Here is a 25,841-nt window from a genome sequence, read left to right on the forward strand (position 1 = left end):
CCAAAGAGCAGGGCACCTGGGATCAGCTGAGGCGCCAGCCTGCGCCACCCAGAGAAACACACTTTGTGAGGACTTACAGAAAAGAGCCGGGAGCTGCTGGAGCCCATTCCATATGAATTCATGATCTAATGTACAAAAAGAAATAAAGGACCAGGACTGCAAAGTGTTTTCCTTAAAAAAAGAAAAGAAAAGAAAAAAGAAAGAAAAGAAAGAAAGAAAGAAAGAAAGAAAAGAAAAGAGAAAAAGAAAAAGAAAAAAAGAAAAAAGAAAAAGAAAAAGAAAAAGAAATGAGGGGTCCCTGAGGGGACTGTGGAGAGGGGACTGTGGAGAGGAGAATAGAGGGGTCGTGTACGACAGGGTGGAGAGGAACCACTGCAGAGTTGGGAAGTCAGTCCTGAGCCAAGCTGTCGGTGCCACTGTACTTTGACTGTGAGTAAGAGGGGGCTAAGGTGAGAAGACACAGGGCACAGAAAGCCTTTTCTTTTCTTTTCTTTTCTTTTCTTTTCTTTTCTTTTCTTTTCTTTTCTTTTTTTCTTTTTTCTTTTTTGTTGTTGTTTTGTTTTTTGTTTGTTTTGTTTGTTTTTCGAGACGGGGTTTCTCTGTGTAGCCCTGGCTGTCCTGGAACTCACTCTGTAGACCAGGCTGGCCTTGAACTCAGAAATCCACCTGCCTCTGCCTCCCAAGTGCTGCGATTACGTGCTCCACCACTGCCCGGCTTAGGCCTTTTCTTAAGAGGTCAGAGACGAGAGAAGCTGAAGTCCCCTGAGACTTTGGAGAGAGAACAGGTATTGAGCCTGGATGGTGCAGTTGGTGCCTTTCTGAATCGGATGACAAGAGAGGGCTGATTGCTGTGGGTTTGGTTTAGTGTTTGTACAGGGTTAACTGGGTTCACAAAAATCCCACGGGAGTCCCACGTCTGCAAGAAAGACACTGATGGTTACAAACTTGATTGGTAAATAACGTTGCCAGCAGTCAATAGCTGGGCAGAACAGACAGAGGCAGGATTTTTAGGATTCCCAGGCAAGGACACGAGATGAGGAAGAAAGAGCCATGCCAGGGAAGGAGAAGGTCCAGGACAGACAGACAGAGAGACAGACTGACAACATGTAAGAGTCAGAGATCATGGCCCAGGAGGGCTGCAGCCTAGTTCTGGGGCGGCCAGGATGGAATGTAGGTTTTAGTAATAATTCAGGAATATCAGAGTGGAGAGTGTGCTAGCAACGGGAGTGAAGAGGTCCAGCCATTGAGCAGTTTAAGGCATATTGAATAGAAGGTGCTGTATACGTGTTTTCCACTCCTGAATCCAGAACATCAAAGCAGGTAGCTGCCGCTGCTGCCGCCACCACCGCCACCAAGGAGATTAGAGAAGATTAATCAACTGCAGCAACAACCAATGTTTGGCTACAGAGGGGTTTTAGGTGTCCCATACTCAGGGACCCACTTGGGAGGGTGGGGGAGGAAGTCAAATCGAGGCTCCCACTCTGGCGAGGAGGTCCCTTCCCAGCACGGTGATGGGGCAGGTTGGTACCACTAGGAAAGAGTGGGTAAGGGAAAAACCCTTAAAGATACAGCTCAGTGGTGGGGTTGTGAGGCTACTCTGACAGAAGAGGAACAAGAAAGAGATGGGTCCTCCAAATTCTGTCAGGACCAAGTAGGTGGCCCCAATGTCCAGAAGGATGGAGATGTGTTGCCCTGATACTATGATGAGTTACCTGAGGCTCCCTGTCAGAGATGCCGTAGTTAGGCAAGAGAAATCTGGACCCCATCAGTTATCCCTGGCCAGACCTAGGCGGTTGGCTGGAGGACAATTTGGGCTTGATGACCTCATGCTGTGAAAGGACATGACCATTATGTCCCTCGATGTTACCTTGAATATGGTTGAAGTGGTTTATGAGGGCTTGGGCAAGCCTGGCAAGGCACAGTGACCTTCCTGACTACATGAATGGCAGGGGAAGCCTGGACAGCTGCTATGGCTGGGGAGGCTGGGCGGTTGCCGAAGCAGGGAGGCTGGGTGGTTGCTGAAAGGCCTCAGCTAGCACCGGGTGTTTGGTTTGGGCCTTTTTCATCCTTCCCATGGTACACCTTAAAGACTAAAACTTCTGCCTGTGGAGTCAGGGGTCCCTTCTCTAGGCATCTTAAGTTTGGCCCTAATGTCGGGAAACTCTGAGGGAAGCAGCATTGTTCTAAGGGCAAACTTAACAGAGACAGGCTAGGAGGCAGGTTGACTGGACTTCATCATCTGTGCGATCCCTAGCCTGGGCCCAGACTCGCCTGCACCCCTCAGGGACAAGGTTGGTGGTGAGAATCATAGAAACATTGTGGGAGGTAAGGTTTTCTGTTGAGAATGTTCGCTGAGAGGGTAGGAGACACCTACTCTAACCAAGCCATCCTCCTGCAAAGGGAGAACCATGGCTGGGTTAGGCCAAAAAGGGGGTCCCATGGTGGGGCAGGGGGAGCGGCAGGAGGAGTAGGGCAGGGCTGCTGGTGGGCTGACATTGGGCATCAGGAGGGTTGATCTGGGAGGCCTGTTGCTGAGGAGGGAGACCAAAGAGGCCAGAGAAAGGACAGAAGGGACAGAAGGGACTGTGTGGAGGCTGATTGGGTGGGGGAGGTGGATTGGCAGTGCGATCAAAATGGTGGGGGAGTCATCTGGTTTGGGCTGCATCTCTGGGAGGAGTTGTTTTTCCCCATTAGTTGGCTTATACCATATCTTAAGAAAGCAGTGGATTCACGTGGTAAAATTCCATTCCAGCCTCAGTGAGGACAATTGTCAGCCATGTGGCTGCTCCCATCCTGATGTGGGGACAGCAGCTGAGGAAGCAGAAAGACAAACATTTCCTTTAAGGTTACCTATGTATAGACTTTTTAACAAATATCAACCTTGGTGTTTTGTTACACATTTGACAGATTTTTTTTAATCATACACAATATGATTACAAATCTTGAGATACAGAAAGTTTACACAATCGTCTTACAAATCTTGAGATACGATTTCTAGCAAAAGTTTTACAGAGTTAAACCGAACACTAACGAGCATGAGATGAGCAGCCATAGTTCCTCCTGGGAACAGTGTGTGCCTGTCTTTTGTTTTGTTCTCTTTGCTCTGTCACATAGGTGGCTCACCTGATATAGGACAGAGATTATGGAAGAAACCTTTAAACGAGCATTCTTGGCTCTAGAGGTGGGGGAGCCAACTTTTTAAAACTGGCTTCATTAAAAGCCAACTCCAGAGCCAGCTTTTTATTAAGGAGGGGCAGCAAAAACATTAGTCTAATGTCAATCATATCTAAAAGATAGCCGAGTTCCTGTAAAACTGAATCCAGTAAGCTAAGAAACAAGGGATGCTAAGGGAATTCTTGAGCCCTGGCTATTGACAGAGGATGCTGCAGGGTGGGGAGCAGAGAGACCCACCAGTCAGCAGGGAGTACACGCCCTGTCCGAGCTATAGGCTGACCTTCTCCTTGGCTTTCTCCCCCTCCTGCTAGGTCTGGTTCCCACTTTGCAACAAACTTACAGAGCTATCAGCAGTAACTTAAAAGACAGCACATTTACACAGCTTACGTGGGGAGACCAAGCAAAATAAAAGAGGACTTGGGGCACAGAAAAGAGAAAGCTTGAATTTAGGGCACAGGGGATCTCTTTCCATTTCTCCAACTGCTCACAGTATTTGTAAAGACTCAATATTGGGATCTAGGGTCCATTTTAGGCAGCCATTAGAACTGATAATCTAGGGGATATTGAGGCCAAATTTGGTTGCAAAGGTGAGCGCGTATTTCAGTCAGGGCTGGAGGTTTTCTAAGAGGCATCCCAAAGAAGAATTAGAGGGTATAGAAGACATCAATCCCATGGATGGAGGAGGGGTAGAAAAAAATGTCACTGCAGTCTATAGCTAAGGGCATCTCCAGGACTCAAGGAGGACCAGAGGAGGACACAAGCCATTCAATGGATCATAACCACGCCTTAATGAAAATCAAGGCCTGAACCTGTCTAAGCACAAGGAGGGACTCAGCTTGGTACCAGGGCTTTCATGGATGCCAGGAGGTGAGGACAAGAGCCAAGCTCTGGGGGGTTGGGGGGAGGACTCAGTCATAGGAAAGGGTCTGGAACAGGGGCTTGAGAGGGGCTGGCGAGATGGCTCAGTGGGTAAGAGCACTGACTGCTCTTCAGAAGGTCCTGAGTTCAAATCCCAGCAACCACATGGTGGCTCACAACCATCTGTAATGGGATCTGATGCCCTCTTCTGGTGTGCATGAAGATAGAGACTGTGTACTCATATACATTAAGTAAATACATCTTTAAACAAACAAGAACAGTGAGCAGAGACCCCTGAGAGCTTGGGATGCAAGGGGCCTATGGGTGTCAATGAGTCTCTTCAGTCTGGGAAGATCTGAGGAGGTGAGGGCTCAGCAGCTTGGGTACAGGACCCAGGGTTCCCCTACCTGTTTCTGTCCCCCAACACCTGGCATCATGTGGGGACTGTCTGGAGCTGCCCAGTGTGGGGGTCACAGGGGGCCACAGCTGGAGGTTTGTGGTCTTAGAGTCAGTGATGGCCCCACATCTGACAGTGACGAGACCTCTTCCTCAGGCGACTGTCTCCTCTGACACTGCCCTCAGGCCCTTTGTCCAGGGAATCCAGCACACTCTTTCTACTCCTGTGTAGAAGAACCTGGCCTGGAGGAAGACCTGCTACCCAGAGACTGGGCCCTGGCCCTGGGCCTTAGAGACTCCTCCAAAGAGAAGGGCTTGGGCTTGGCCTGAGTCCCAGTCTGAGGCAACTCAGTCAAGCAAGTCTCCCCGAGTGTCTCTTCCCGTGTGTGTGTGGGGGGCACATCCAGAGGACTTTGCCATCGCAGGCTGTCCTCCTGAAGGGGCCTCGTCCCCAACCGTCTCATGTGTGGGAGAGATCAATATCAGGGCTGCTCCCCCCACACACAGTCTGACCCCCCCCAGGTCACTGTGGTAAAACGCCTGACAATGTAAAGGAAGGAACAGTTGGCCATCCTGAGGACTGCTGGCCTTTATGGAAATACGTGACACATCCAGAGGTGTGTTCTCCTTGGTTTACAGCAGTGTTTCTTCTGGTCTGCAGGATCTTGTGTGGGAATTCTTATTCTCTCTCCCTCTTTCCCCATCTCTCCCACATCCTTCCTCTCTCTCCTCCATCTTCCTGTCCTTCTTCCAGGTCCAGAGGACAGCATATAAGGCCAGCCATATAGGGGCTGGGTGCCAGCAGGAGGCGAGTGGAGGAAGGAACAGCCTTGGTTGAGATGGGGAGGGTGCTCCCTTGACGGCAGCTGCGGAGCCGGGCATTGAGGTGGGGGTCCTCTAAGTAACGGTGGAAGGAAAGCATGCTCTGGGCAGGGCACCTCAAAGAGCATGGTGACCGTGGAGAACGGGGGTGGACAAAGAGCACTTGGAGGTGAACTAACAGCTGTGTGTGAGAATGGCTGTCGGGGCAGAATGGGGGGAAGGGTGTTGTGGTGGACCAAGGGCCACCTGGACGGAGAAGGCTGGTGCAGATCTACTGGGGTTGGATCATCATAGGGTCTGACGGCTGTGAGCACGGGCGAGTTGGAAAGCCTCTAGCTTATGGGTAGTTTAAAGCCACTTGACCAATGGGGGCCTGGGGGAGAGCGTGAGGAGGGAAACCCAGCCAGCCTGGAGTCTCTGACCACAGGGCCACACACAGCCTGGAGTCTCTGGCCACAGGGCCACACACTGCATGGGGGGTGGGGCTCAGCACTCTGGCTAATGGGTTTCAGGAAGCATATGGGCACAAGCTTGGTGCAGCCTTTCTACTCAGGGACTGGGACTTCAGTCATGTATGTAAATCAACCAAGTCTCTACCAATCCACACGGGGTCTGTCCAGGACAGTGGAGTGGAGCCGGCAGGGACCAGGCACCCTCCCTGCCTGCCTGTCTTGAGCCTTGGATCCCGCCTTCTTCAGTGCAATCCAGTCTGCCCCACCCCGCCCCCGTGGCCAGAAGGGTCACGATCATGGCAGGCTGATGTCAGGGAGGGCCATCCAGAAGCTATCAGCAAAGACGATATCCCACAAAATCATGGTGACTGCTACTACGTGCATGTGGTGTGGCAGAAGATGCAGGGGGTAGGCAAAGGAGCTCTGGCCAAGGGCAGAGTGGCCAGTGGGGTGAGACCTGGGCCTGAACCCCTCAAGAATATGGCACATGCCAGCCTTCCTTGCCCTCCCCTAAGCCTTCAGGAGCCTCTGATGCGTTCTGGGAGAGAAAACTGAACAGGAAATCCAAACGTGACCATAATCCCCCTGCTCCTTTCTCCGGGTTAGGGTTTTGTTTGTTTTTGTTTTGTTGTTGTTGTTGTTGTTGTTGTTGTTCTGAGACAGTTTTTCTATGTTGTCTGGGCTGGCCTAGGACTCACTATGTAGAACAATCTGGCCTCTAACTCATAGGGATCTGCCTGCCTCTAGCTCCCACAGGTTAGCATTAAGGGTATGGGATACCGTGCCTGGCTCCCTCCTCCTTCCACAAGCCTGGGCCTCTCTGGACAGCTGCCAGAGGTCTCAGTCCCAGCCTACGACATGCTGAATACTTACCCAATGTCCATTCCCTGTCTCCCTACATGCTGTCACTCAGTCCAGGAGCCCCCTACTACACATGCGCTGACCTCAAAACTTTACAGAGCCTCCCTAAGGCACTGACCACATATGCTGTCACTCAGATCCCCGGCCCCGCCCTATCACTTTGCTTTGGCTCTGCCTTGCATCCTTCGTACCACACTCTTGTGGCTATCCAGGCCCACCTACATGTGCTGTCACTCATCTCTAGTCCCGCCCACGACTCAGCCCCCCATGCTGTCATTCAGCCCTAGCCAAGCCCAGAACCCGCCCTGACCCCGCCCCACCACACACGTGCAGTCCCTTGGCCTGCTCCCCAAGCACTTGCGCTGTCACTCAGCCCAATGCTCTCAGCGTGGGGGTAGAAGAAGCGCCACCGCCCGTCCCACTGGCCGCTTATCCTCTTCCGCTGCTGCCCCAATGGGTTCTGCTCTGCTCTTCGCCCTCGGGCTGCTTGCCCAGGTAAGCTGCTGAGCCCTGTGGCATCCCTTCCTCTAGCTTTGGGATAGTTTTCCTGGGACCACTGGCCTGGAATGTCTTTGGGGGAACCAGAGAGCTGCGGCCTGCAGCGTCCAGGGTGGGCCGCACTCTCTGATGCGTTGTAGGAAGGGGTGTCCTGTGTTTGGGGGCCTCCAGAGGGAGGGTGACTGATCTGCACACCAGTGCGCAAAATGGTTCAGGACTGGGTAGCATCTCTGAGGCACGGACTGTCCCTTCAGTCTGGAAGTGTACCACAAGTGCCTCCTGGAGCCTCCCAGAGCCTAAGGGTGGCCCGTCTTGAGAGGTCTTTCTATTCCAGAGCACGAGGCAGAAAGAAGGGGCAGAAAGCCACAGCATCTGTGACACTTATGCCCCTGGTTGGTCTTGGTGGTGCCTGAGTCTCTACCCAATGGGCCTAGAGTAGCTGCAAGACTTGTCTACAAGTATGAATCCAGAGAAAATAACTCCAGGCCAGAGTAGCCCAACACTCTCTCGGTTTACACTGCCTTTGACCCCGACCGGGCCAGCGGCTGTGCCTGGATCCACCTGGAGATGGAGTGATCTGTGGTTCCCGGATCCATCAATCTCTGGTACCCTGTCTTCTTAACATAGCACAGAGAAGGACGGGTAAAGCTCGGGTCCCCAGTTTTTCCTGCTGTTGGCAGTCCCCAGACTGGCCACTGAATGGTCCTAGTCTGGCCAGAATGGGGGTGTGGATTCTGTGGTCATTGCCAGGGTCCCTTCCCACAGAGATGGGCAATGAGGTTGTGGCCAGCCTCTGTGCCCCAGAGGCAACAGGTGGTGAGCACAAAGAGTTGGTGTGTGTGGAGAGTGGTCAGCCAGCACTGCATGGGTGTGTGGTGGGGGGTCCCTCCCTTCCGGGAACACACTTCAGGACTTTCTTGGTCCCCTCAATTTCCCACAAAGCCTTGCAGCTCTGCTCAAGTTTCAGCTCTTGGCAGCTGACGGAAGCCTGGCCAGAGAGCCCCCCTAGCAGCTGGCCCTGGGGCATCAGCCCTCCACTTCCAACCAGCAGCACTCCAGGCTTGGGGGCCCACAGCCCCTTACTTGGGCACATCTGCTGGGCTAGTTAAGAGCCAGCACCCCTCTAGACCCAACACAGACCCCCAGTCTTGGGCACAACACCCTGACCCATCAGAGACCCCTCCATACCCTGGGTTGGGATTTGCTCCCCAATGGCTACAGTAACAGCACCCCCAATGCTGGAGGGTGGGTAGTGTTGGGTAGCATTCTTCTTCCCCGCCCTCCCCAAGCCTCCCCTCTCTGTTACACTAGGGCAACTGCACAGCACCCCTCCCCCCCAGGCATCTGGAGGCCCCAGCAGTCAGGTGGGTGCAAAGACACACCCCCGAGGCCTGGCCTCCTGAACTTACTTCACAGCAGCACTCAGTTTAGTCCAGTGCAAGGGGAACTTTTCCTATCTCCCCTGATTGTGCCCCTTTACCCCCAGCTTTCACACTTCTTTTGTCCACACACCAGGTCCTGGGGCTGCTGCCATCTGGTCATTCTTGCTTCCTTCCTGGGCTTTTCCCTGGTCACCCTGGCCCAGGTGCTCTGTCTTGGGCTCCTCGGTTTGGGGTTGGAAGTGAGCTGTGCATGGATTCACAGCTTGCTCCATGGCCTCCCTACCCAGGTTCCCTCTGGAATCTGAGCTTCCCCAACTCCACGGTGGTACTGGAGGGTTGTATTGTGTTCAGAACTGGTCCCCTCCAGGCCTCAAACTTTAGCTGCTCAGGAAGCTGAAGCAGGAAGATCACACGTTCACGGCCAGCCTGGGCTATTTACTAATACCTCGCCTCAAAAGAAAACTAGAAGCAGCCAGGGATATAGCCAGTAGAACACTTGCTAAGCAAGCTTGAGATCTGGGGGTCAATCCCAGCACTATCTACACATTAGTACTAGCACTCATAAAGATGACCCCTCAGCCCCTGCACTTGGGGTTCAGCCTCTCTAATTGCTAGTCCTGAGCTGGGTTGAGGGGCATCATGGATAGTCCAGAGATGCCTGCTCACCTCCCCTTCGTCTAGGAACCAATGAAACCACATGGTGTCTGAAGGAAAGATGGGTCTCAGCAGAACTTTGGGGGACTAGTCACTGATGCTGGGAAAGAGCCTCAGCTCTAGCAGGTCCAGCCTGCAGTGACTCAGGCTGGAGGCAGGCTGCTCACGGTCCTGAGCACTGTACCCAGCCTGTGCTGGCAGGCAGGCAGGACCAGTCTGATGGGCGGGAACAGCTGCCTGTCTGCCCCCTTCCCATTCTCCTCTAATGACTGCAGCAGCTGGACAGGGTGGTCCCACAGTGGGAATGTGGGGCCACCCTAGGCCAGGCCAACAGCTGGGCTCATTCCTGGCGTGCTGGCTGTCCAGGAATGAGGTGGTCATGGATTCCAGCCTGTGGGAGCTGTGCCGGCCTGAGACGCCTGTGGGAAGTCAATGCAGGGGGCTTCCTGCCCTCCACCTCAAAGGCCATTAGCTCTGTTAAGATGGAACACACACCTTGCTGTCGTGGCTAGGGCACTTGTGTCTTCCCAGTCAGTCCCATCTCCCTGTCACCAGAACCTCTGCCCAGGATCAGTGAAGGGGGATGCACCAGGGCCTGACGGCTCCCTCCTTGGCCCCTGGCAATGGCTGATGCTATTCCATTGGTAGTGTTGGTAAGCCTCTTGCCTGGCCCAAGCCCATACTGCATGCATAGCAGGATCCTGGTCACCCCACAACTCCTTGGGGTTGGGAGGGGATCAGAAAAGACCCCAGAGGGTAGTTGGCCGAGGAGTGTGGGTTCAGAACAATGGCCCCAGATGTCCCTAGGACTTTCCAACTTGTGTCTGGGTTGGTCCTTGGCCAAGAGCAGGCTAGGGATGAGGTGGGGCACATTGGGTATCTACTGAGGGAAGAGAGTCTAACTATTTCCTGTCTGATTTGTTATGGGGGTCAGAGGAATGGATCGTGTAGGAACACCTGCCACAAAGTCACCTTCCAGTTTCTTGGTCCTTGTCCTCTGTCCTAGATGTGGGGAGCCTGTGAGCCAGCTGTGGCCACGTGGCTTTGTCCTAAACACCAGATGTCCTAGCTTCCCAAGGAGGCCCCTAGCCTTGCCCTCCTCCCTGCCACATCTTCTGGGAAGTGGGTGGGGTGAGAAAACATGGGATGGGCTACACACAGGCCTCCCATGAGCCAGAAGCTGGCTGTGGCCTGCCCATTGGGCTCCCACTCATACCCCTGCAGCCTCTGATCTGGGCACAAGGCCCTGCCAAGACATTGTGGTTCTGTGACCTCGTGAACTTGGGCTGTGGACAGCCCAGGGACCCAAGGTTCCCAGGCCCTGCCTTGACCACACCCGGTGAGTGCCAAGCCTGTGGGCACTGGCTGGGGCAGCTGATGGAGGCTGCAGGACTGGCGGGAGGAAGTTCTTCCCAGGCCACGGGGGCTTCAAAGAGCCTGGGAATGCCATTCTCCACGGGCCTTCCCAAGGTAGGGCAGACACTACAGATGACATCGGCCTGTCATGACTTCTGGTGCCAACTCTGCCTGTGTGGCTTTGGGCAAATGGCTCAGCCTCTCTAGCCCTGTCTCGGAGCTATGAGAAAGGCGGCTTCTCTCAGGCTTTGGTGTCATGAAGAGCCTCAGATCCCAACCCACACACTATCCTGAGGGGAGGAAGATAGAGCCAAACTTCCCCCAAAGCAGCCCTTCAGGCACATCTCAGGGTCTGCCACTGAGCTCAGGCAAAAAGCCCATGTGTCCACAGAGGCTGTGGCCCAGGTTCCTCATGCCAGGCAGGCAGGTGTGTGCCTGGTAGGGACACTGCCCTGACCTAGAAGTGGCTCTGCATGCTCGCCTTGGCAGGTTCTAAGGCCAAGGTGCCATCTGTGAGGACAGAGATGCCCGGGCAAGACTCCGGCCTTGCCACGCTCACCCTCCTGTCTTGAACAGGGTCCTCTGCTCTCTGGACTCCAGGACTAAGTGGGTGACAGGGTTTTACTGCAGCTGGCCTCCACTGCCTTGAGGGGCTGAGGAGTAGGTGGCTGGGGTCCCCATTGGTGGGATGGAAACAAGGGGCTCCCAGTGTGGTGCCTCAGTTGGGCTGGGAAACGGGACAAGAGAGCAGAGATGGAGACAAAAACTTCCATCTCAAAGCACGCTAGATGCAGGTGTGCACAGAACTGGTACCTTCCTGGGCCTTGACTATTCATGTGTGCTGTAGGAAGGGACATGGAGAGGCCAAAGTCTAAGGGGCCTCCTGGCTGGCTGGCTACTGCTCCTTGCTGCCCTTAGAGCATCCCCCAACCCAATCAGCCATTGTATTTCCCTCCTGTGAACCCCAGCCTCCACAGAGGCGTCACAGCTCCAGCTGAGATAGAAGCCAGGGGGCCTGGATAGCCAGCAGGCAATTCCCCAAGGAGGGAAGCTGTCCACTCTGCATGGAACAAGCAGATGGGAGCCGTGGGGGCCGCTGGGGCTCTGGGGAGGAGGTGTGGTGCCCATCTGGCCCGGTCCTACTAGCCTCCTTGGATGTAAGTAATTTTAAAACCTGATTTATTTTTACGTGATTTGCCTGGCGCGTGTGTAAGTGTATGTGCCACATACATGCTGTACCAGAGGAAGCCAGAAGAATGTGTCAGATATTGCCCTGGGCCTGGAGTTACATATAGATGACTGTTAGCCACCAAGTGGAATCGAACCCTGGTCTTCTATAAGAGCGGTAATTGCTTTTAAATATTGAGCCATTGCTCCAGCTTCCACGTGGCCTGCTTACAGAGAGAAACTGGCTGCCTGCTCTCTGGTCCCTGCCAGGACCTCTCAGTTCTCTCGAATGGGGTGGGGCCAGGTGGGAGTTTCCCTAGGAGTAGACACACAGCGGGCTCTAAGCATGAACACTATGAGGGGATCTCCTTGGAGCTCCTGATCCCATCCCTCCCGTCATTCTGAGGGGCGGAGTCAGGGGCAGGCTTCTCTCTGGTAACCATGGTAATTGTGAGGAAAGGATGGAGTTCTGGCTGCCTGGGATCCAGGCTGAGGCTGGGGTGGGCACACTCAGTGCTGTGCTGGCTGGCATGTCTGTGTGTGGTGGCTCCGCCCTCCACACTCCCAGCCCTGCTCTGGCCTGAGGACCACCCAGTGCTTGCCCTTCCACATGGGCAGCCCAAGGATCTGTCCTTGGAAGGAAGGGAGAGGTGACCTGCCTGTAGAGGGTCCACATGGGGAGTCGAGTCAGCAGTACAGGCTCATCTTTAGCTACACAGTAAGTGTGTGGTCAGCCTGGGCTACATAAGACACAAACAAACCACAAAGCAGAGAGGCGTCTGAACTGAGTGCTGTTGGGAGTCTGAGCCCTACAAGCCCGGGGATCTGCCACTTCTCTACGGCAACCCCTACGGACTGCAACCCTTGGGTCTCAACCCTTGCTAAGGCTAGACTGGCATACTGGTACAGCAAAGGAATCTGCTGGCTCTAAGTAGTTACATTAGCTGGAACGAGACACAGGGGTAAGCATGGCCCTGCTCCCCCTCCTCTGAGACTGCAGCTATGGACGGGACAGATTCAGAGAATTAAATCTCGAAAGCACCTCTCCGCAGGACAGAACCTTGAAGGAGGCAGGCACCAGCCAACATGGCAGATCAGTGGGTAGGGGAGTTTGCTATTCCCAGAACCTGCGTAGCAGGAGCGAACTGACTCCTGTAAGCTGCCCTCTGACCTCCACACGTGTGCCGCAGCGTGTCTGTCCACCCCCAAGATAAATAAATGTAAACAAAAGGCATGTGAAGAGCCCTGAGACAGAGGCTGAACTCTCCCAAGTGCTGCCCTGGCCAAGCCAGCAAGGGTTCTGAAGGATCGGCCCCTCTGCTTGCCCCAGACCCTCCTGTGGGCCTGGGGCACGCAGCCAGGGACGCCTACAAATGCTGAGAGCATTTCCAAGCTTAGCAGTCCCCATGTGCTAGAGCCCTCTGCAGCCAGCACTGGCACACATGCTGCCAGGCGGTACCCTGCCCAGCCTTGGCCTGACAGCCTCCCAGAATCCTGGACGCATGAGGATGCCCTAGGTTTTGTTCCTAGCCAACACATGCTATGGAGGATGTGGTCAGAATGTGACCAACATCCCCATATATGGCAGCCTCTGCCAGGGTGTGCTTTGCTATGAGGAGTCATTCGGGAATTCCAATGGAGCCAAGAGGATGCAAGGGTATCCCCGGCATCCTTGGAACATCATACCCCCCAAATCAAGGGGGTGGAATAAGGAGCAATTGGAGGACAGGTCACCAATCAGAAATGGGATGAAAACCGCAAGGTTGGCGATGCCTTTGGGGAGCTGCTATACATCCTGCCATGTACCTGATTGGCGAATCTCTTCCCAGGGCCTCAGCCAATCCCTCTGAGGGGTGGGGTTATCTGGGAGCACACACAGGTAATGGCAGCGGGTTTGGGGAGGATGGGTGTCGGTAGAGCTCCCTCTGAGCTTGTAGACTTGGCTTCGTCTCCTGGCTGCAGACACATAATCCGGGGCACTGAGTCTTTCTTTTAAATTACGTTTATTTACTGTGGCTGGAAATATCACGTAGAGGTCAGGGTACAAGTTACAGGCGTCAATTATCTACCTACCATATGGCTAACAGAGATCAAACTCAGGCTTTCCAACTTAGAAGCAAGCATCTTTGTCCGGTGAGCCAACTCTGGTCCGTCATGTTAGAGGTCACTGCCAGTCTCCTGGGTGTGACGAGGAAGAATGGGATATATTCCAAGAGTTCTGGGTTTCCAGAACTGAGATTCAGTTCTGAAAATCACGTGGTGTATTGAATAGACCATCCCTTTTCCCCAGCCAGTCTCTCAGTTGAGCCCTGTCACACCCTGTGCCCTGGAGCAGCTCTGGCTGTGGCCCAGCGTAGTCCATGGCTTCTGTAGGGCATGTCCTCCCTGGTCCTGTCGCATGCTCCAGTCCTTGTCACAGACCAGGCTGGCCAGCAAAGGAGACCACAGACACTAAGTCCCACTACTGTGCAAAGCAGTTTTGGTAAAGCTCCTTGGTGCCCTGAATTGCCCAGGGCTCTGGAAGCTTGGGCATTTCTTCTGCAACGCAATATTGAGAAGTCGCATGGGCTATCCGGAGCATGGCCCCTCTCTGTTCGCACAGCCGACTGTAGCAGAGGAGCCACCAACTCTTGGGCTCCCTGACCTGGTTTCTGGAAGCGTTTAAAATCAAGCCCCAGGCCTGGTGGCAGAGGGAGGTTTCTGACATGGCGTCTGCTGTGTGCATAGCTGCCCCGGGAGGCTAGGGTGTGTGTGTCCAGTAGATCTAGATGCTTAGGGCCAGGGCCCCTCCCCTCCCTAGTCCATTCTAATAAAAGCAGGCACTGTTGCCATTAACTTGTGACACATTCAAGCTGTGAGGGTGAAGAGGGACACATGTCACCTCCTGCTCTAACTCAGTGGCCCCATCTCCAACTGAGTCCTTGGCCCCACCAGCTGCCGTCTTTCCTCTTGGGCCCTCACTCCCAGGAAGCAAGAGTTGCCCTCTGGGCACTTTCCTGGGCCTTGTTGGCATGTGACCTCTCAGGGGCCCCAGGAAAAGTGCAGACCCTCACACTGCCTCCAACCACCCAATAAACGTCTACCGTAGGGATCTGATGACCCTGTGGACACAGCCTATATTCTGGGATCTAGACAAGGAGAAGAGACACTCATGGAATATCCATATGGGGACTTTGAGAGCTAAGCTCCCCAGGATGTGGCTGCCAAGGCCCACACAGCCTGTACCCTGCAGAGTGACTCCCCCAGGTGGGATAGGGCCCCAGCACAGTCCTAAGAATGATGTCATCCGGTGTTCCTGTACCCTGTGTGATGGAATTCTATTTGTGTTTTAGAGCCTTGGCCTGTCCTGGGCAGTCCCTGAGCCCGAACCCAGCACCCTGTACCCCTGGCGCCGGGCATCAGCCCCGGTCCGTGTGCGGAGAGCCTGGGTCATCCCACCCATCAGTGTGTCTGAGAACCACAAACGCCTCCCCTACCCACTTGTGCAGGTAAGAGAAGGGGGGATGGGTTGTCCCCATAGGTTCCCTGTTTCTTAGTTAAGTGAGTTTTTAAATTTTTTTTTAACCCACCATGATCAAGATTTTTTTTTTTAGAGATTTATTTATCTTATATATGTGAGTACACTGTAGCTGTCTTCAGACACACACCAGAAGAGGGCATAGGATCCCATTAAAATGGTTCCATTACAGATGGTTGTGAGCCACCATGTGGTTTCTGGGATTTGAACTCAGGACCTCTGGAAGAGCAGTCAGTGCTCTTCTCTCCAGTTCAGTTTCCCCATTTCTTAAAGATCCTCTTGGGTCTGGGGAGGCCCCATCTGCTGACAGGAGCTAGTTGTATAGCCTAGGGAGGGCTTTCTCACTTTGTGGGATAAAGGCAGGGTTCCCATAGCCCTGAGCCACAAGCACCTAGCTACTCAGGTAAACATGCCCCCCACCCCACCCCGAAGGCACACACTTCATCAGCAGGACAGACAGACCTGGGACATCCTCAGAATAAGGCTGGCTGCCAGGTCCCAGGATGCCCTGCAGCTGGGCTACAGTTTCAGGGAGCAACTTGTTAGGCTTGCGAGCTTTGCACCTCTGCTCATTTGATCGGGGTGAAACACGGAGGTATTGGGGTGCTGTCTGGCCCTCACTGAGCCCCCCAACCCTGCCCCCCCACAGATCAAGTCTGACAAACAGCAGTTAGGCAGTGTCATCTACAGCATCCAGGGTCCCGGAGTGGATGAGGAGCCCCGAAATGTCTTCTCCATCGACAAGTTCACCGGGAGGGTGTACCTCAACGCCACGCTGGACCGTGAGAAGACGGACCGCTTCAGGGTAGGGCCTGTGGGAAGCCAAACTGCTCAGCTTCTGTTCCTCACGTGACGGGCTCCAGGCCAGGTGCTTCAGAAGCAAGATCTGGGCCTCAGAAGATCCACATCAGAGGATTAAGTGCTCGGGCTCCTGTTACCACATGACACACCCTGAGGCCATGAATAGGTGGTCTTCAGGGGGCAGAGCATCATTGCAACTGATGAGCTGACATGGCAGCCAATCCTCCTTGGATCCAGGTTCTGTTTGGGGGATAGGTGTGCCATGAAGAATCCCCAAATAGTGTTACTGTCCGCTGCAGGGAATGATCCCTGCGGAGTGATTAGCCAACAAGGGGCCTCCGCTACCGTTACAATGTTGGGATTCAGGAAGAGATGTGAGAGTCACAAACTGTGCACAAGGCCAAGAGATGAGCCCGGGACCTCCTTTTATCTGCTAGGCTGAGATTTAGTGTCTAAAGGCCCCAGCTTCCATCCCCAACATAGCTAGCTCATGAATAAATAGAGCTTTGAATAGTATTACAGACTTATGATACTTATAAGGCTCAGGAGGGTCATGAGTTTGAAGCCAGCCTCAACTACATAGCAGAAGTCTGTCTCAAGGACAAAGCTAAGCAAAGCTTATAGAAGCCTTATATAGCCAGGACCCCGTGGACTGCATCCTAGCCGGCCTGAGACAAGACAGCTTTCTGTGTCCCTTTCCCAGGGGCCAAGATTTCTTTTATACCCTTGAGAGATTCTTCCAAACTTAGGAGGCTGTTACAATATTCTTCCAGAGGAACCCATTGGGTGATTTTTCTTTAATGTGGCTTGCGATGTCTTGCTGTGTATCTCTGGCTGGGCTTGAATTTGCTGTGTCCTGTCTCTGTCTCCCAAGTGCTTGGCCATTCTCTGAAAAGGAGCAGGTTCAAAATGTTGTAATCTCATGTGAAACCCTGTTCCAAAAAGTAAAATGAATTAAGCCAGGCATGGTACAGGCAGATCAATGTGAGTTCAAGGCTAGCCTGGTCTACATAGCGAGTTCCAGGACACCGCAGCTCACAGAGAGACCCTGTCTGAAAAACATTGGGGTTGTTTTAGTTGTTTGTTTTGTTTTTTCAAGACAGGGTCTCTCTGTATAGCCCTGGCTGTCCTGGAACTCACTCTGTAGATCAGGCTGGCCTCAAACTCAGAAATCCGCCTGCCTCTGCCTCCCGAGTGCTGGGATGCGCCACTACTGCCCAGCTAAAAATATTGTTTTAAATTAAAAAATAAGAAAGTAAAATGAATGAATTTGACACAAGGCAAAACCACAGGGAAAAGGAGATAAACCTTAGTAAGAGCATAACTTCATCCACACAATGATGCAGTGAGTGTCCTGGCAGCCAAGGCAAGAGAGGAAAGTTGGAGCCCATGTGCTGGGAGAAAGCAGGCTGTATTCAGAGAAAGGGTGCATGCCCGCAGCACACATTCTGTCCCGTGTTCTCCTTGCCTGCGTTCAGCCCTTGCTGTTCCTTCTTGGTGGCTTTAGGAGCCACGGAACCATTGCTTGCCTGCTGTTTGTTTAGCTAAGGGCCTTTGCCCTCGACTTGGGTGGCTCTACCCTGGAGGACCCCACGGACCTGGAGATCGTTGTGGTGGATCAAAATGACAACCGGCCAGCCTTCCTACAGGATGTGTTCAGAGGCCGCATCCTGGAGGGCGCCATCCCAGGTGAGGTGGGAGCGCAGCCCCATCCAAGGGGTGGGCCTTCGGAAGGTCCAAATCCCAGAATTCCCTACAACCGAAGGACCAGAGATACAGCCTTCCCCCTCCCCAACCAGTGTGCTCGCCTGGTATGCCAGGATCCTCCATAGCGCAGCAGAATCGGCAACCCAAAGGCTATCTGAAAGGTCGGGTGTAAGAAAGCCATCTCTTACACTTCTCATGTCGATGTTAATTTGATCTGCACCGAAAGGCAGGGTGCAGGGTGCAGGGTGCAGGGTGGCTGGGTTCCAGTTGTGCCTTCTTGTTTCATGGTGGTGAACTTCGCGTTATATGAACTTAGCATTTCAGGGAACCCTTCCGTCCTAGTTAGTGAGTCCATGGGCCATGAACTTACTCTAGTGTAGTTTTTATGCCACAAAGAAAACTCCACAGCCTCCTCAGGCTGCTGCTTCAGGTGCAGTCTGGTCTCTCAGTCTACCCAGCCTGTTGTGGTGGCACATGCCCGTGAGCCTGGCGCCTGGGAAGTGGAGACTGATTTAGTTACCTAACTAATCTGAGGCTAGCCTTGACTACTTGAGACTCTGGTACCTCTTCAAAAATCACAGGCAGTCCTGTCCATCCCGAGACAGTCAGGCTGGGCGGGGCTAAGCAGTCAGGCTGGGCGGGGCCAGGCGGGGCCAGGCGGGGCCAGGCGGGGCCAGGCGGGGCCAGGCGGGGCACTGTGCCCAGCCACCCTCCCTTCCTTACTGCCTGTACCCAGTGCGTTCAAACCTGGCCTAGGCAAGAGCTTCAGTGAGCCCAAAGCACACGAGCAGTCTTGATTGTCTGCCACACGGGCTCATTCTGTTCCAGCTCATTTACTCATGTTGCAAGACCTAAATGACGGTGTGCGTTTACCTACCATCTTTACTGTGACCTGAGAAAAGTCTAAAACAGACTTAGAGAAAAGTCTAAAACAATTCCCATGTGCCCACTGCAGGGAACTGATTATCAGTTTAACCTTTCCCTGTCTTTTCAGTCCGCTGCTTGGTCTTAGACATGGTGCTGGACATTGTCTGTCAGTGTGGTCTGACAACTCTAGGCAATTACCAAAGTCAGGAAATCAGTGTGCATACCGCCCCAACATGGCGACTACTGACCTTAGCCATCTTTAACTCCCATAACAATGAGTTTGTAAGGACAGAGAATAGTTGGGTCAGGGGTTCCAGCCCCGCACCTTTCCTCCCTTCTCTTTAACTGGGCTCTTTTCTTTCTAGCCCATCTCTCCTTGTATGCCTCCAACCTCACCAGGCCCCTATAGTATTTGGTCATTGCAGTCTCATGGAGTGGCCTGCCTGCCCCAGGGTTGCCCACCTCTGGCAGGGAGGGAATGGTGTGTGGGTAAATACGTGCAGAATGGGGCTGCGTTGACCTCAGTTCCACCACAATCGTAGCCCTTAGGTGTTTCCATCTCTCTGTGCAAAGATCCCACAGCAGCCAGGTTGCCTCAGCACCACGTCCCCATGGTGGCTGACCACATTTCTCTCTGCCATTCCCCAGGCACCTTCGTCACCAGGGCTGAGGCCACAGATGCCGACGACCCAGAGACAGACAACGCAGCCCTCAGGTTCTCCATCCTGGAGCAGGGTAGCCCTGAGTTCTTCAGCATTGATGAGCACACTGGAGAGATCCGCACAGTGCAAGTGGGGCTGGACCGTGAGGTGAGGCAGGCCCTCGGACCACTGAGGGTCTCCTCACACCTCAGGGCTCCTCGCAGGTGGGGTGGGGCCTTCCCACCTTGCAGCCTACATACACTGTGGCTATTACTCTCACCCTGGACCTTCCTTGCTAGTGCTATAACACCACCTCCCACCCCCAGCCAGTTGCTTATGCCTGGGAGATCGCTCCGAAACTCTCCTGTGCAGCTGAACCTGGGTATCCTTATCCGTGCCACCGAGGTGGCATCACCAGCCAGGGATCTGCTTTCCATTGCCCTAATGTCTGATATCCCAGGACCTCGGCTGACCTCTTCCTCACCCACTGCCTGGGGCAGGGGCAGACCCCGTGCCTGTAGGTGGCTTTGCTGTCATCCTAATATGGTTGTCTCTAGGCACCGCATCTTCTTAGACATGTCATATTGTCCCCAGGTGGTGGCTGTGTATAACCTGACCTTGCAGGTGGCAGACATGTCGGGAGATGGCCTCACTGCCACAGCCTCGGCCATCATCTCCGTAGATGACATCAACGACAATGCCCCGGAGTTCACCAAGGATGAGGTGCCACCTCTGCCCGCCCCCATCAGCTTAGGGCTACCTTCCCTTTGTGGGTTCCAGGAGGGGACTGTGAGGGTGGGTGGTTTCACGGCATAGAGGAGGGTGGTGCATGGACAGGGAGCGTGACACAGGGACACGTGAGGTTCCTTAGAGAAGAGCAGCTCCATGGGCCTCAACTCAGAGTCAGTCTCCTGGGCCCTGCTGTGTGAGGAGAGTCCAATGTCCAGGAGCAGCTCCAGCAGGTGGGATCCGTGGCTCTGGGAACCAGTGAAATATGCTGTGGTGAGCAACGGCGTTAAGCCAGAAGCAGGAAGTCCCAGGAGCAGGCATTCTAATGTGCCAACCAGTGAGTCACGGGCTGGGGTCTCCCAGTTCTTTATGGAGGCTGCAGAGGCTGTCAGTGGAGTGGATGTGGGACGGCTCGAGGTGGAAGACAAGGACCTGCCTGGTTCCCCCAACTGGGTGGCCAGGTTCACCATCCTGGAAGGCGATCCTGACGGGCAGTTCAAGATCTACACAGACCCCAAGACCAATGAAGGTGTGCTGTCTGTGGTCAAGGTGAGCCCTGCCCATCATGTGTGTTCCCTCAGCCAGAATTCGTCACAGGTGTCTCCCTGTGGCAGCTGTAGCTTGAGTTGCCCTGGGTTCCTTCTGGGTAGGGCTGTGCTAGGCGACCTCCTGGGGTAAGGGCACAGGATGGACTAGGTGCTGGCCGAACTGGGCAGCAGGAAACAGAATGCCATTGCTACAGCCTTCTCCCTCCTCATTAGGGTGGTCCAAATTTCAAGTAAAACTGCACCAGCATGATCCCCACTCTTACCAGAGTAACAGCTGACCCCCCCACTCATACACATATATACACACACTCATACACACATACACACTCATACACATATACACACACTCATACATATACACACACATTCATACACATATACATATATACACATACACATATGCACACACTCATACACATATACACACAATACACATACTCATACACATATACACACACACTCATACACATATACACACATACTCATACACATACACATANACACATACTCATACACATACACACACTCATACACATATACACACACTCATACACATATACACACTCACTATACACACACTCACTATACACACATACACACAAATACACATACACATACACATACATACACTCATACACACACATACACGACAACAACATATATAGACTTAGATGCATTTGGATGTTGGCACATTTGAAGATATATTGCAAGAAACTGATCAAACAAGTTGAAGTAGGCTGGGACTCTCGAGGGAGAATTTTGCATGCTGCTCTCAAAACCTGCCTAGTGGACGATCACCATGAGCCAGATGTCCCTCTGCAGAGCATCAACTGGCACATCCACCACCCATCTGTGTACAAAGACTGTAGCTGTTGAGTAACACAGGCAACTACCACACACACTCAACAAATCCATCGAAGTAACAGGAACTCACCTATTGATATTTGAGACTTGTATAGTTTTATCATGTCAAGGTTTAAAGGTGGGGGAAGGAAAGATGGGCTCTCTGGACAGACCTGGGCAAACGCTCTTAACACTTGGCATTTTAGCTGTCCCTGTCATTCTCCTGCAGCCCCTGGACTATGAGAGCCATGAGCAGTATGAGCTCAGAGTGTCTGTACAGAATGAGGCTCCGCTGCAGGCAGCTGCCCCTCGGGCCCGGCGGGGCCAGACCAGGGTCAGTGTGTGGGTTCAGGACACCAATGAAGCTCCAGTGTTTCCAGAGAACCCACTGAGGACGAGCATAGCTGAAGGGGCCCCCCCAGGCACCTCTGTGACCACCTTCTCTGCCAGAGACCCTGACACAGAACAGCTGCAGAGGATCAGGTGGGCTGCCCTGGGATCTTGAGGGTTCAGGAGGAGGGATCAGACGCTCCGTTACAGCTGAGGGTGCCTCTAGATTCTGAGGGTGCAAGAGAAAGGCCATTGGTGTACACCCCTCAGGGTATTGAGTCCCTCAGATACCTATGTGTGTATGTGGGGTGACCATACCCCACAGGACAGGACTGGGCTCCCACAAGGGCACATAGTCCAAGACTGTCCTTAGGTAGCCTCTGATTATTGATCTGGGCAGCAGCACATCTCATGTGCAGTTGGGTTAATAACCAGCTTGGGGTGGTGGTAGCTGGCAAGATGGCTTAGTGGTTAAGGCGCTTACCACCAAGCTTACCCACCTAAGGCCATTCATTTTCTGGAACCCACCTGGTCGGAGGAGAAACTCAATTAATTCCTCCATGCCCTTTGCTCTCTTGTATGCCATGGTGCTCACACATGTGCACACACATGCAAATAAATACATTTTTAAAATATTAAAATATAAAATGAAAATAATTTTAAAAAAAGTTAGTTGGGGCTGGGGGTCCTCAAATGCTGAATGCTGGCCAGCCCCAGTTCACATATGCGTGAGTATGTGATAGTAGTATGTGTTTGCATATATGATATGGGACCCCGTGTCTAGGCATCTGGGTGAACCTCATCCCCCCCTCCCCTCCCCATCAATAGCTACTCCAAAGACTACGACCCAGAAGACTGGCTGCAAGTGGACGGGGCCACGGGCAGGATCCAGACCCAGCGAGTGCTGAGCCCCACTTCGCCCTTTTTGAAGGATGGCTGGTACAGGGCCATCATCCTAGCCCTGGACAATGGTGAGGGGAAACAGGTGGTGTCCTTGTCCCATAGCCTGCTGCTCCCCTAAGTGGACAACTGACAGGGTAGCTTGTGGGTGGGGCTTGAGCTTATTAGCTCTTCCTTCTTCCAGCTATTCCTCCTAGCACAGCCACAGGCACCCTGTCCATTGAGATCCTAGAAGTCAACGACCATGCCCCTGCACTGGCTCCTCCTCCATTTGGCAGCCTATGCAGTGAACCAGACCAGGGCCCTGGCCTCCTCTTGGGTGCCACGGATGAAGACCTGCCCCCGCATGGGGCTCCCTTCCACTTCCAGCTGAACCCAAGAGTACCAGATCTCAGCCGGAACTGGAGCCTCAGCCAGATTAACGGTGCGCTCCCCCCCACGCCCTCCCACACTCTCTCAGCTCCGCAACCCTGAGACTTATGAGACAGGCCGATACAATGTATCGCCATGACTACATCCTCCCTCCAGGGCTGGGATTCGTTTCCATGGTACCCAATGGGTAGATGGGGAAACTGATACCCCGTGACTCAGGTACTCTCTGGGCGGAAGCGGGGTTATCCTAGAGCTTCTGCTGACCAAGCCGCGCCTTCTGCAGTGAGTCATGCACGCCTGCGGCTCCGACATCAGGTCTCTGAGGGCCTGCATCGCCTGAGCCTGCTACTCCAGGACTCTGGGGAGCCACCCCAACAGCGAGAGCAAACACTGAACGTTACCGTGTGTCGCTGTGGGTCGGACGGCACTTGCCTGCCAGGGGCTGCCGCGCTGCGAGGAGGAGGTGTAGGCGTCAGCTTGGGGGCACTGGTCATTGTGCTGGCCAGCACCGTGGTCCTATTGAGTGAGTGAAGGTCCCCAACCCCACCCTCTGTCCTGGGTCCCTTCCCCACCCTGCGCCCTTTAAGCGCCCACACTCCAGCCAGTCTCTTGTGCTTCCAGTTCTCATCCTGCTTGCCGCGCTCCGCACACGGTTCCGGGGGCAGTCTCGGAGCAAGAATCTGTTGCATGGGCTACAAGAGGACCTTCGAGACAACATCCTTAACTACGATGAGCAAGGAGGCGGGGAAGAGGACCAGGTAAGGAAAGGAGTGGTGGCTTAGACAACGCAGAACGCTGGGAAGGGGTCCTCAGAATGCCCAGCAGCCTCCTAGAAGATCCTTTGGCAACCAGGAGGTCCCTTCTCTGACCTTAGCTGTTTACTGTGCACACAGGATGCTTACGACATAAACCAGCTGCGCCACCCAGTGGAGCCAAGGGTCACCAGCCGCTCTTTGGGCAGGCCACCCCTGCGCAGGGATGCCCCCTTCAGCTATGTGCCACAGCCGCATCGAGTGCTTCCCACCAGCCCATCTGACATTGCCAACTTCATCAGTGATGTAGGTGCCCTGGTGGGGAGGGGTGATCGCAGAATGGGGCAATGCATGCTTGTGTGCATACATGCACATGTGCACAAACACACCCATGTCCTGATCCTGCTTCCGGTACCCATGCTACAGGGTGTCAGGGGGTGAGCTCACAGCAGGACCCTGGCTGAGCCTTAGGAAAGCCTCAGAGGGCGAGTGAGCAGGTTGACCAGGCACTTTCAGACCCTGTGGGTAGGAGCCAAACATTAGCAGCCATGCGGCCAGAGAAGGCCAGCCAGCACTGGCCTTAATTGTTCTGCTTCCTGTCCCCTGGGAAGCGTACCCTTGCATGGTTCCTCACCTCTTTCTGTTTACTATGATGAGGTAGGAGCAGGACTTGCCTTGACGTCATATGGAGAAAGCATCAGTTTGAACATCGCATGAGTGACTACTGTTTACACAAAAGAGGATCCGAATGGGGGCAGGGGGCAGGGGGCAGGGGGCAGGGATGGCTGAGTCTGAGTCTAGCCATGCAGGGAATCCCCTATTGACAGGCCTGCCCACATAGCCCAGAGAGAGCTCCCAGCAAACTGGGGGCATCCTTGGGAATATTAATTCTAGTGCAGGTACTGGTCACAAGATAATGGGGTGCCAGTGGAGATACTGCCTCTGGAGGGGGCCAGATGCTTATGGAAAGTTACCTGAGAGACTGGGGGTGATGGGAGGAAGAGCTGCTATAACAGGAGACAGCTTGTCCTTACCCTGAGGGGGAAGGCTGGAGGAAGCAGAACCTCTGCCAGGGTTCTGCACCAGGGGGTGTTCTGCATGCCCGTTTTTTGTTTTGTTTTGTTTTTTGTTTTTTCAAGACAGGGTTTCTCTGTGTAGCCCTGGCGATCCTGGAACTCACTCTGTAGACCAGGCTGGCCTCAAACTCAGAAATCTGCCCCTGCCTCTGTCTCCCAAGTGCTGGGATTAAAGGCGTGCGCCACCACTGCCCGGCAACTGCATGCCCATCTTAAGAGAGACAGGGCTGTCCCTGCCTGTGGCTGAGTACCAGAGGGCTCCCTGCTTGCCTGCCTGAGTGGTCCTGAGGTCTGTGGGGCTTTTCCACAGGGCTTGGAGGCTGCGGACAGTGACCTCAGCGTGCCTCCCTACGACACAGCTCTCATCTATGACTACGAGGGAGATGGCTCTGTGGCAGGGACACTGAGCTCCATTCTGTCCAGCCTGGGGGATGAAGACCAGGACTATGACTACCTCGGGGACTGGGGCCCCCGCTTTGCTCGGCTGGCGGACATGTATGGCCATCAGTGAGAGCCAGGGCAGATGTGCTGTGTGGACACGCCCTCTCGGCCCAACCAAGGGGCTCTCTCTTGGGACGTGCACCCAGAAATCCTATGAGGGTCAACAGCATGGCCCATCCTTGGCTCCACAGCAGATAAACTCAAGGAGGTCGTCTCTGTCAGCTCCAGGGGAGGACTGAGTCAGGGGTGGTGGGAGAATCTGGAGCATGGACTAGGCAGCCAGAGGGAGCACTCTCCTGGCCAGAGGGAGCACTCTCCTGGCGGAGTGCAGAAGCCACCTTCTGTTGTCCTGCTAGGGCTCCTCCCATCTTTGATTCCCAGTTATGACTCTTGCCTCTGTATGAAAAGCAGGTGTCTAAGGAGTGGATTTCAATTAAAAACATACTATTTGGTGGATTACAGGTACTCAGTGCCACTCTCGCCACAGAGGGTGTAGTGGCCCCTGTCCCTGGCCTAGCCTTGGCAGGGACCTCGGCCCTGCTCAGCACAGTTGGTGGAAGTGAGGGGCAAACACAGGACTGGTGAGGTCAGAGTGTGCGTAAGTGTTACATGCATGGGAAGCGCGACATGACTGAGGTCCCCCTAAGCCCCAGGTTTAGACAGAGGCCTCAAGTCTACTTTTGTCCTCATCTAAGTG

The 25,841-nt window shown here is 53.9% G+C and overlaps 1 protein-coding gene across 1 annotated transcript; it reads left to right on the forward strand.

Annotated features, from left to right (window-relative positions):
- The first annotated feature begins 7,014 nt into the window (after positions 1-7,014).
- On the forward strand, positions 7,015-25,357 carry Cdh15 (cadherin 15). The gene is made up of 14 exons (XM_021220546.2): positions 7,015-7,058; positions 14,953-15,108; positions 15,787-15,942; positions 17,483-17,627; positions 19,161-19,321; positions 19,748-19,876; positions 20,246-20,431; positions 21,503-21,756; positions 22,432-22,574; positions 22,688-22,927; positions 23,159-23,398; positions 23,497-23,633; positions 23,769-23,933; positions 25,014-25,357. The coding sequence occupies exons 1-14, from the start codon at positions 7,017-7,019 to the stop codon at positions 25,212-25,214; spliced, it is 2,355 nt and encodes a 784-aa protein (XP_021076205.1). The 5' UTR covers positions 7,015-7,016; the 3' UTR covers positions 25,215-25,357.
- The last annotated feature ends 484 nt before the right edge of the window (positions 25,358-25,841 follow it).

Source organism: Mus pahari, chromosome 20 (genome assembly GCF_900095145.1).
Source record: "Mus pahari chromosome 20, PAHARI_EIJ_v1.1, whole genome shotgun sequence".
NCBI classification, from domain to species: Eukaryota; Metazoa; Chordata; class Mammalia; order Rodentia; family Muridae; genus Mus; species Mus pahari.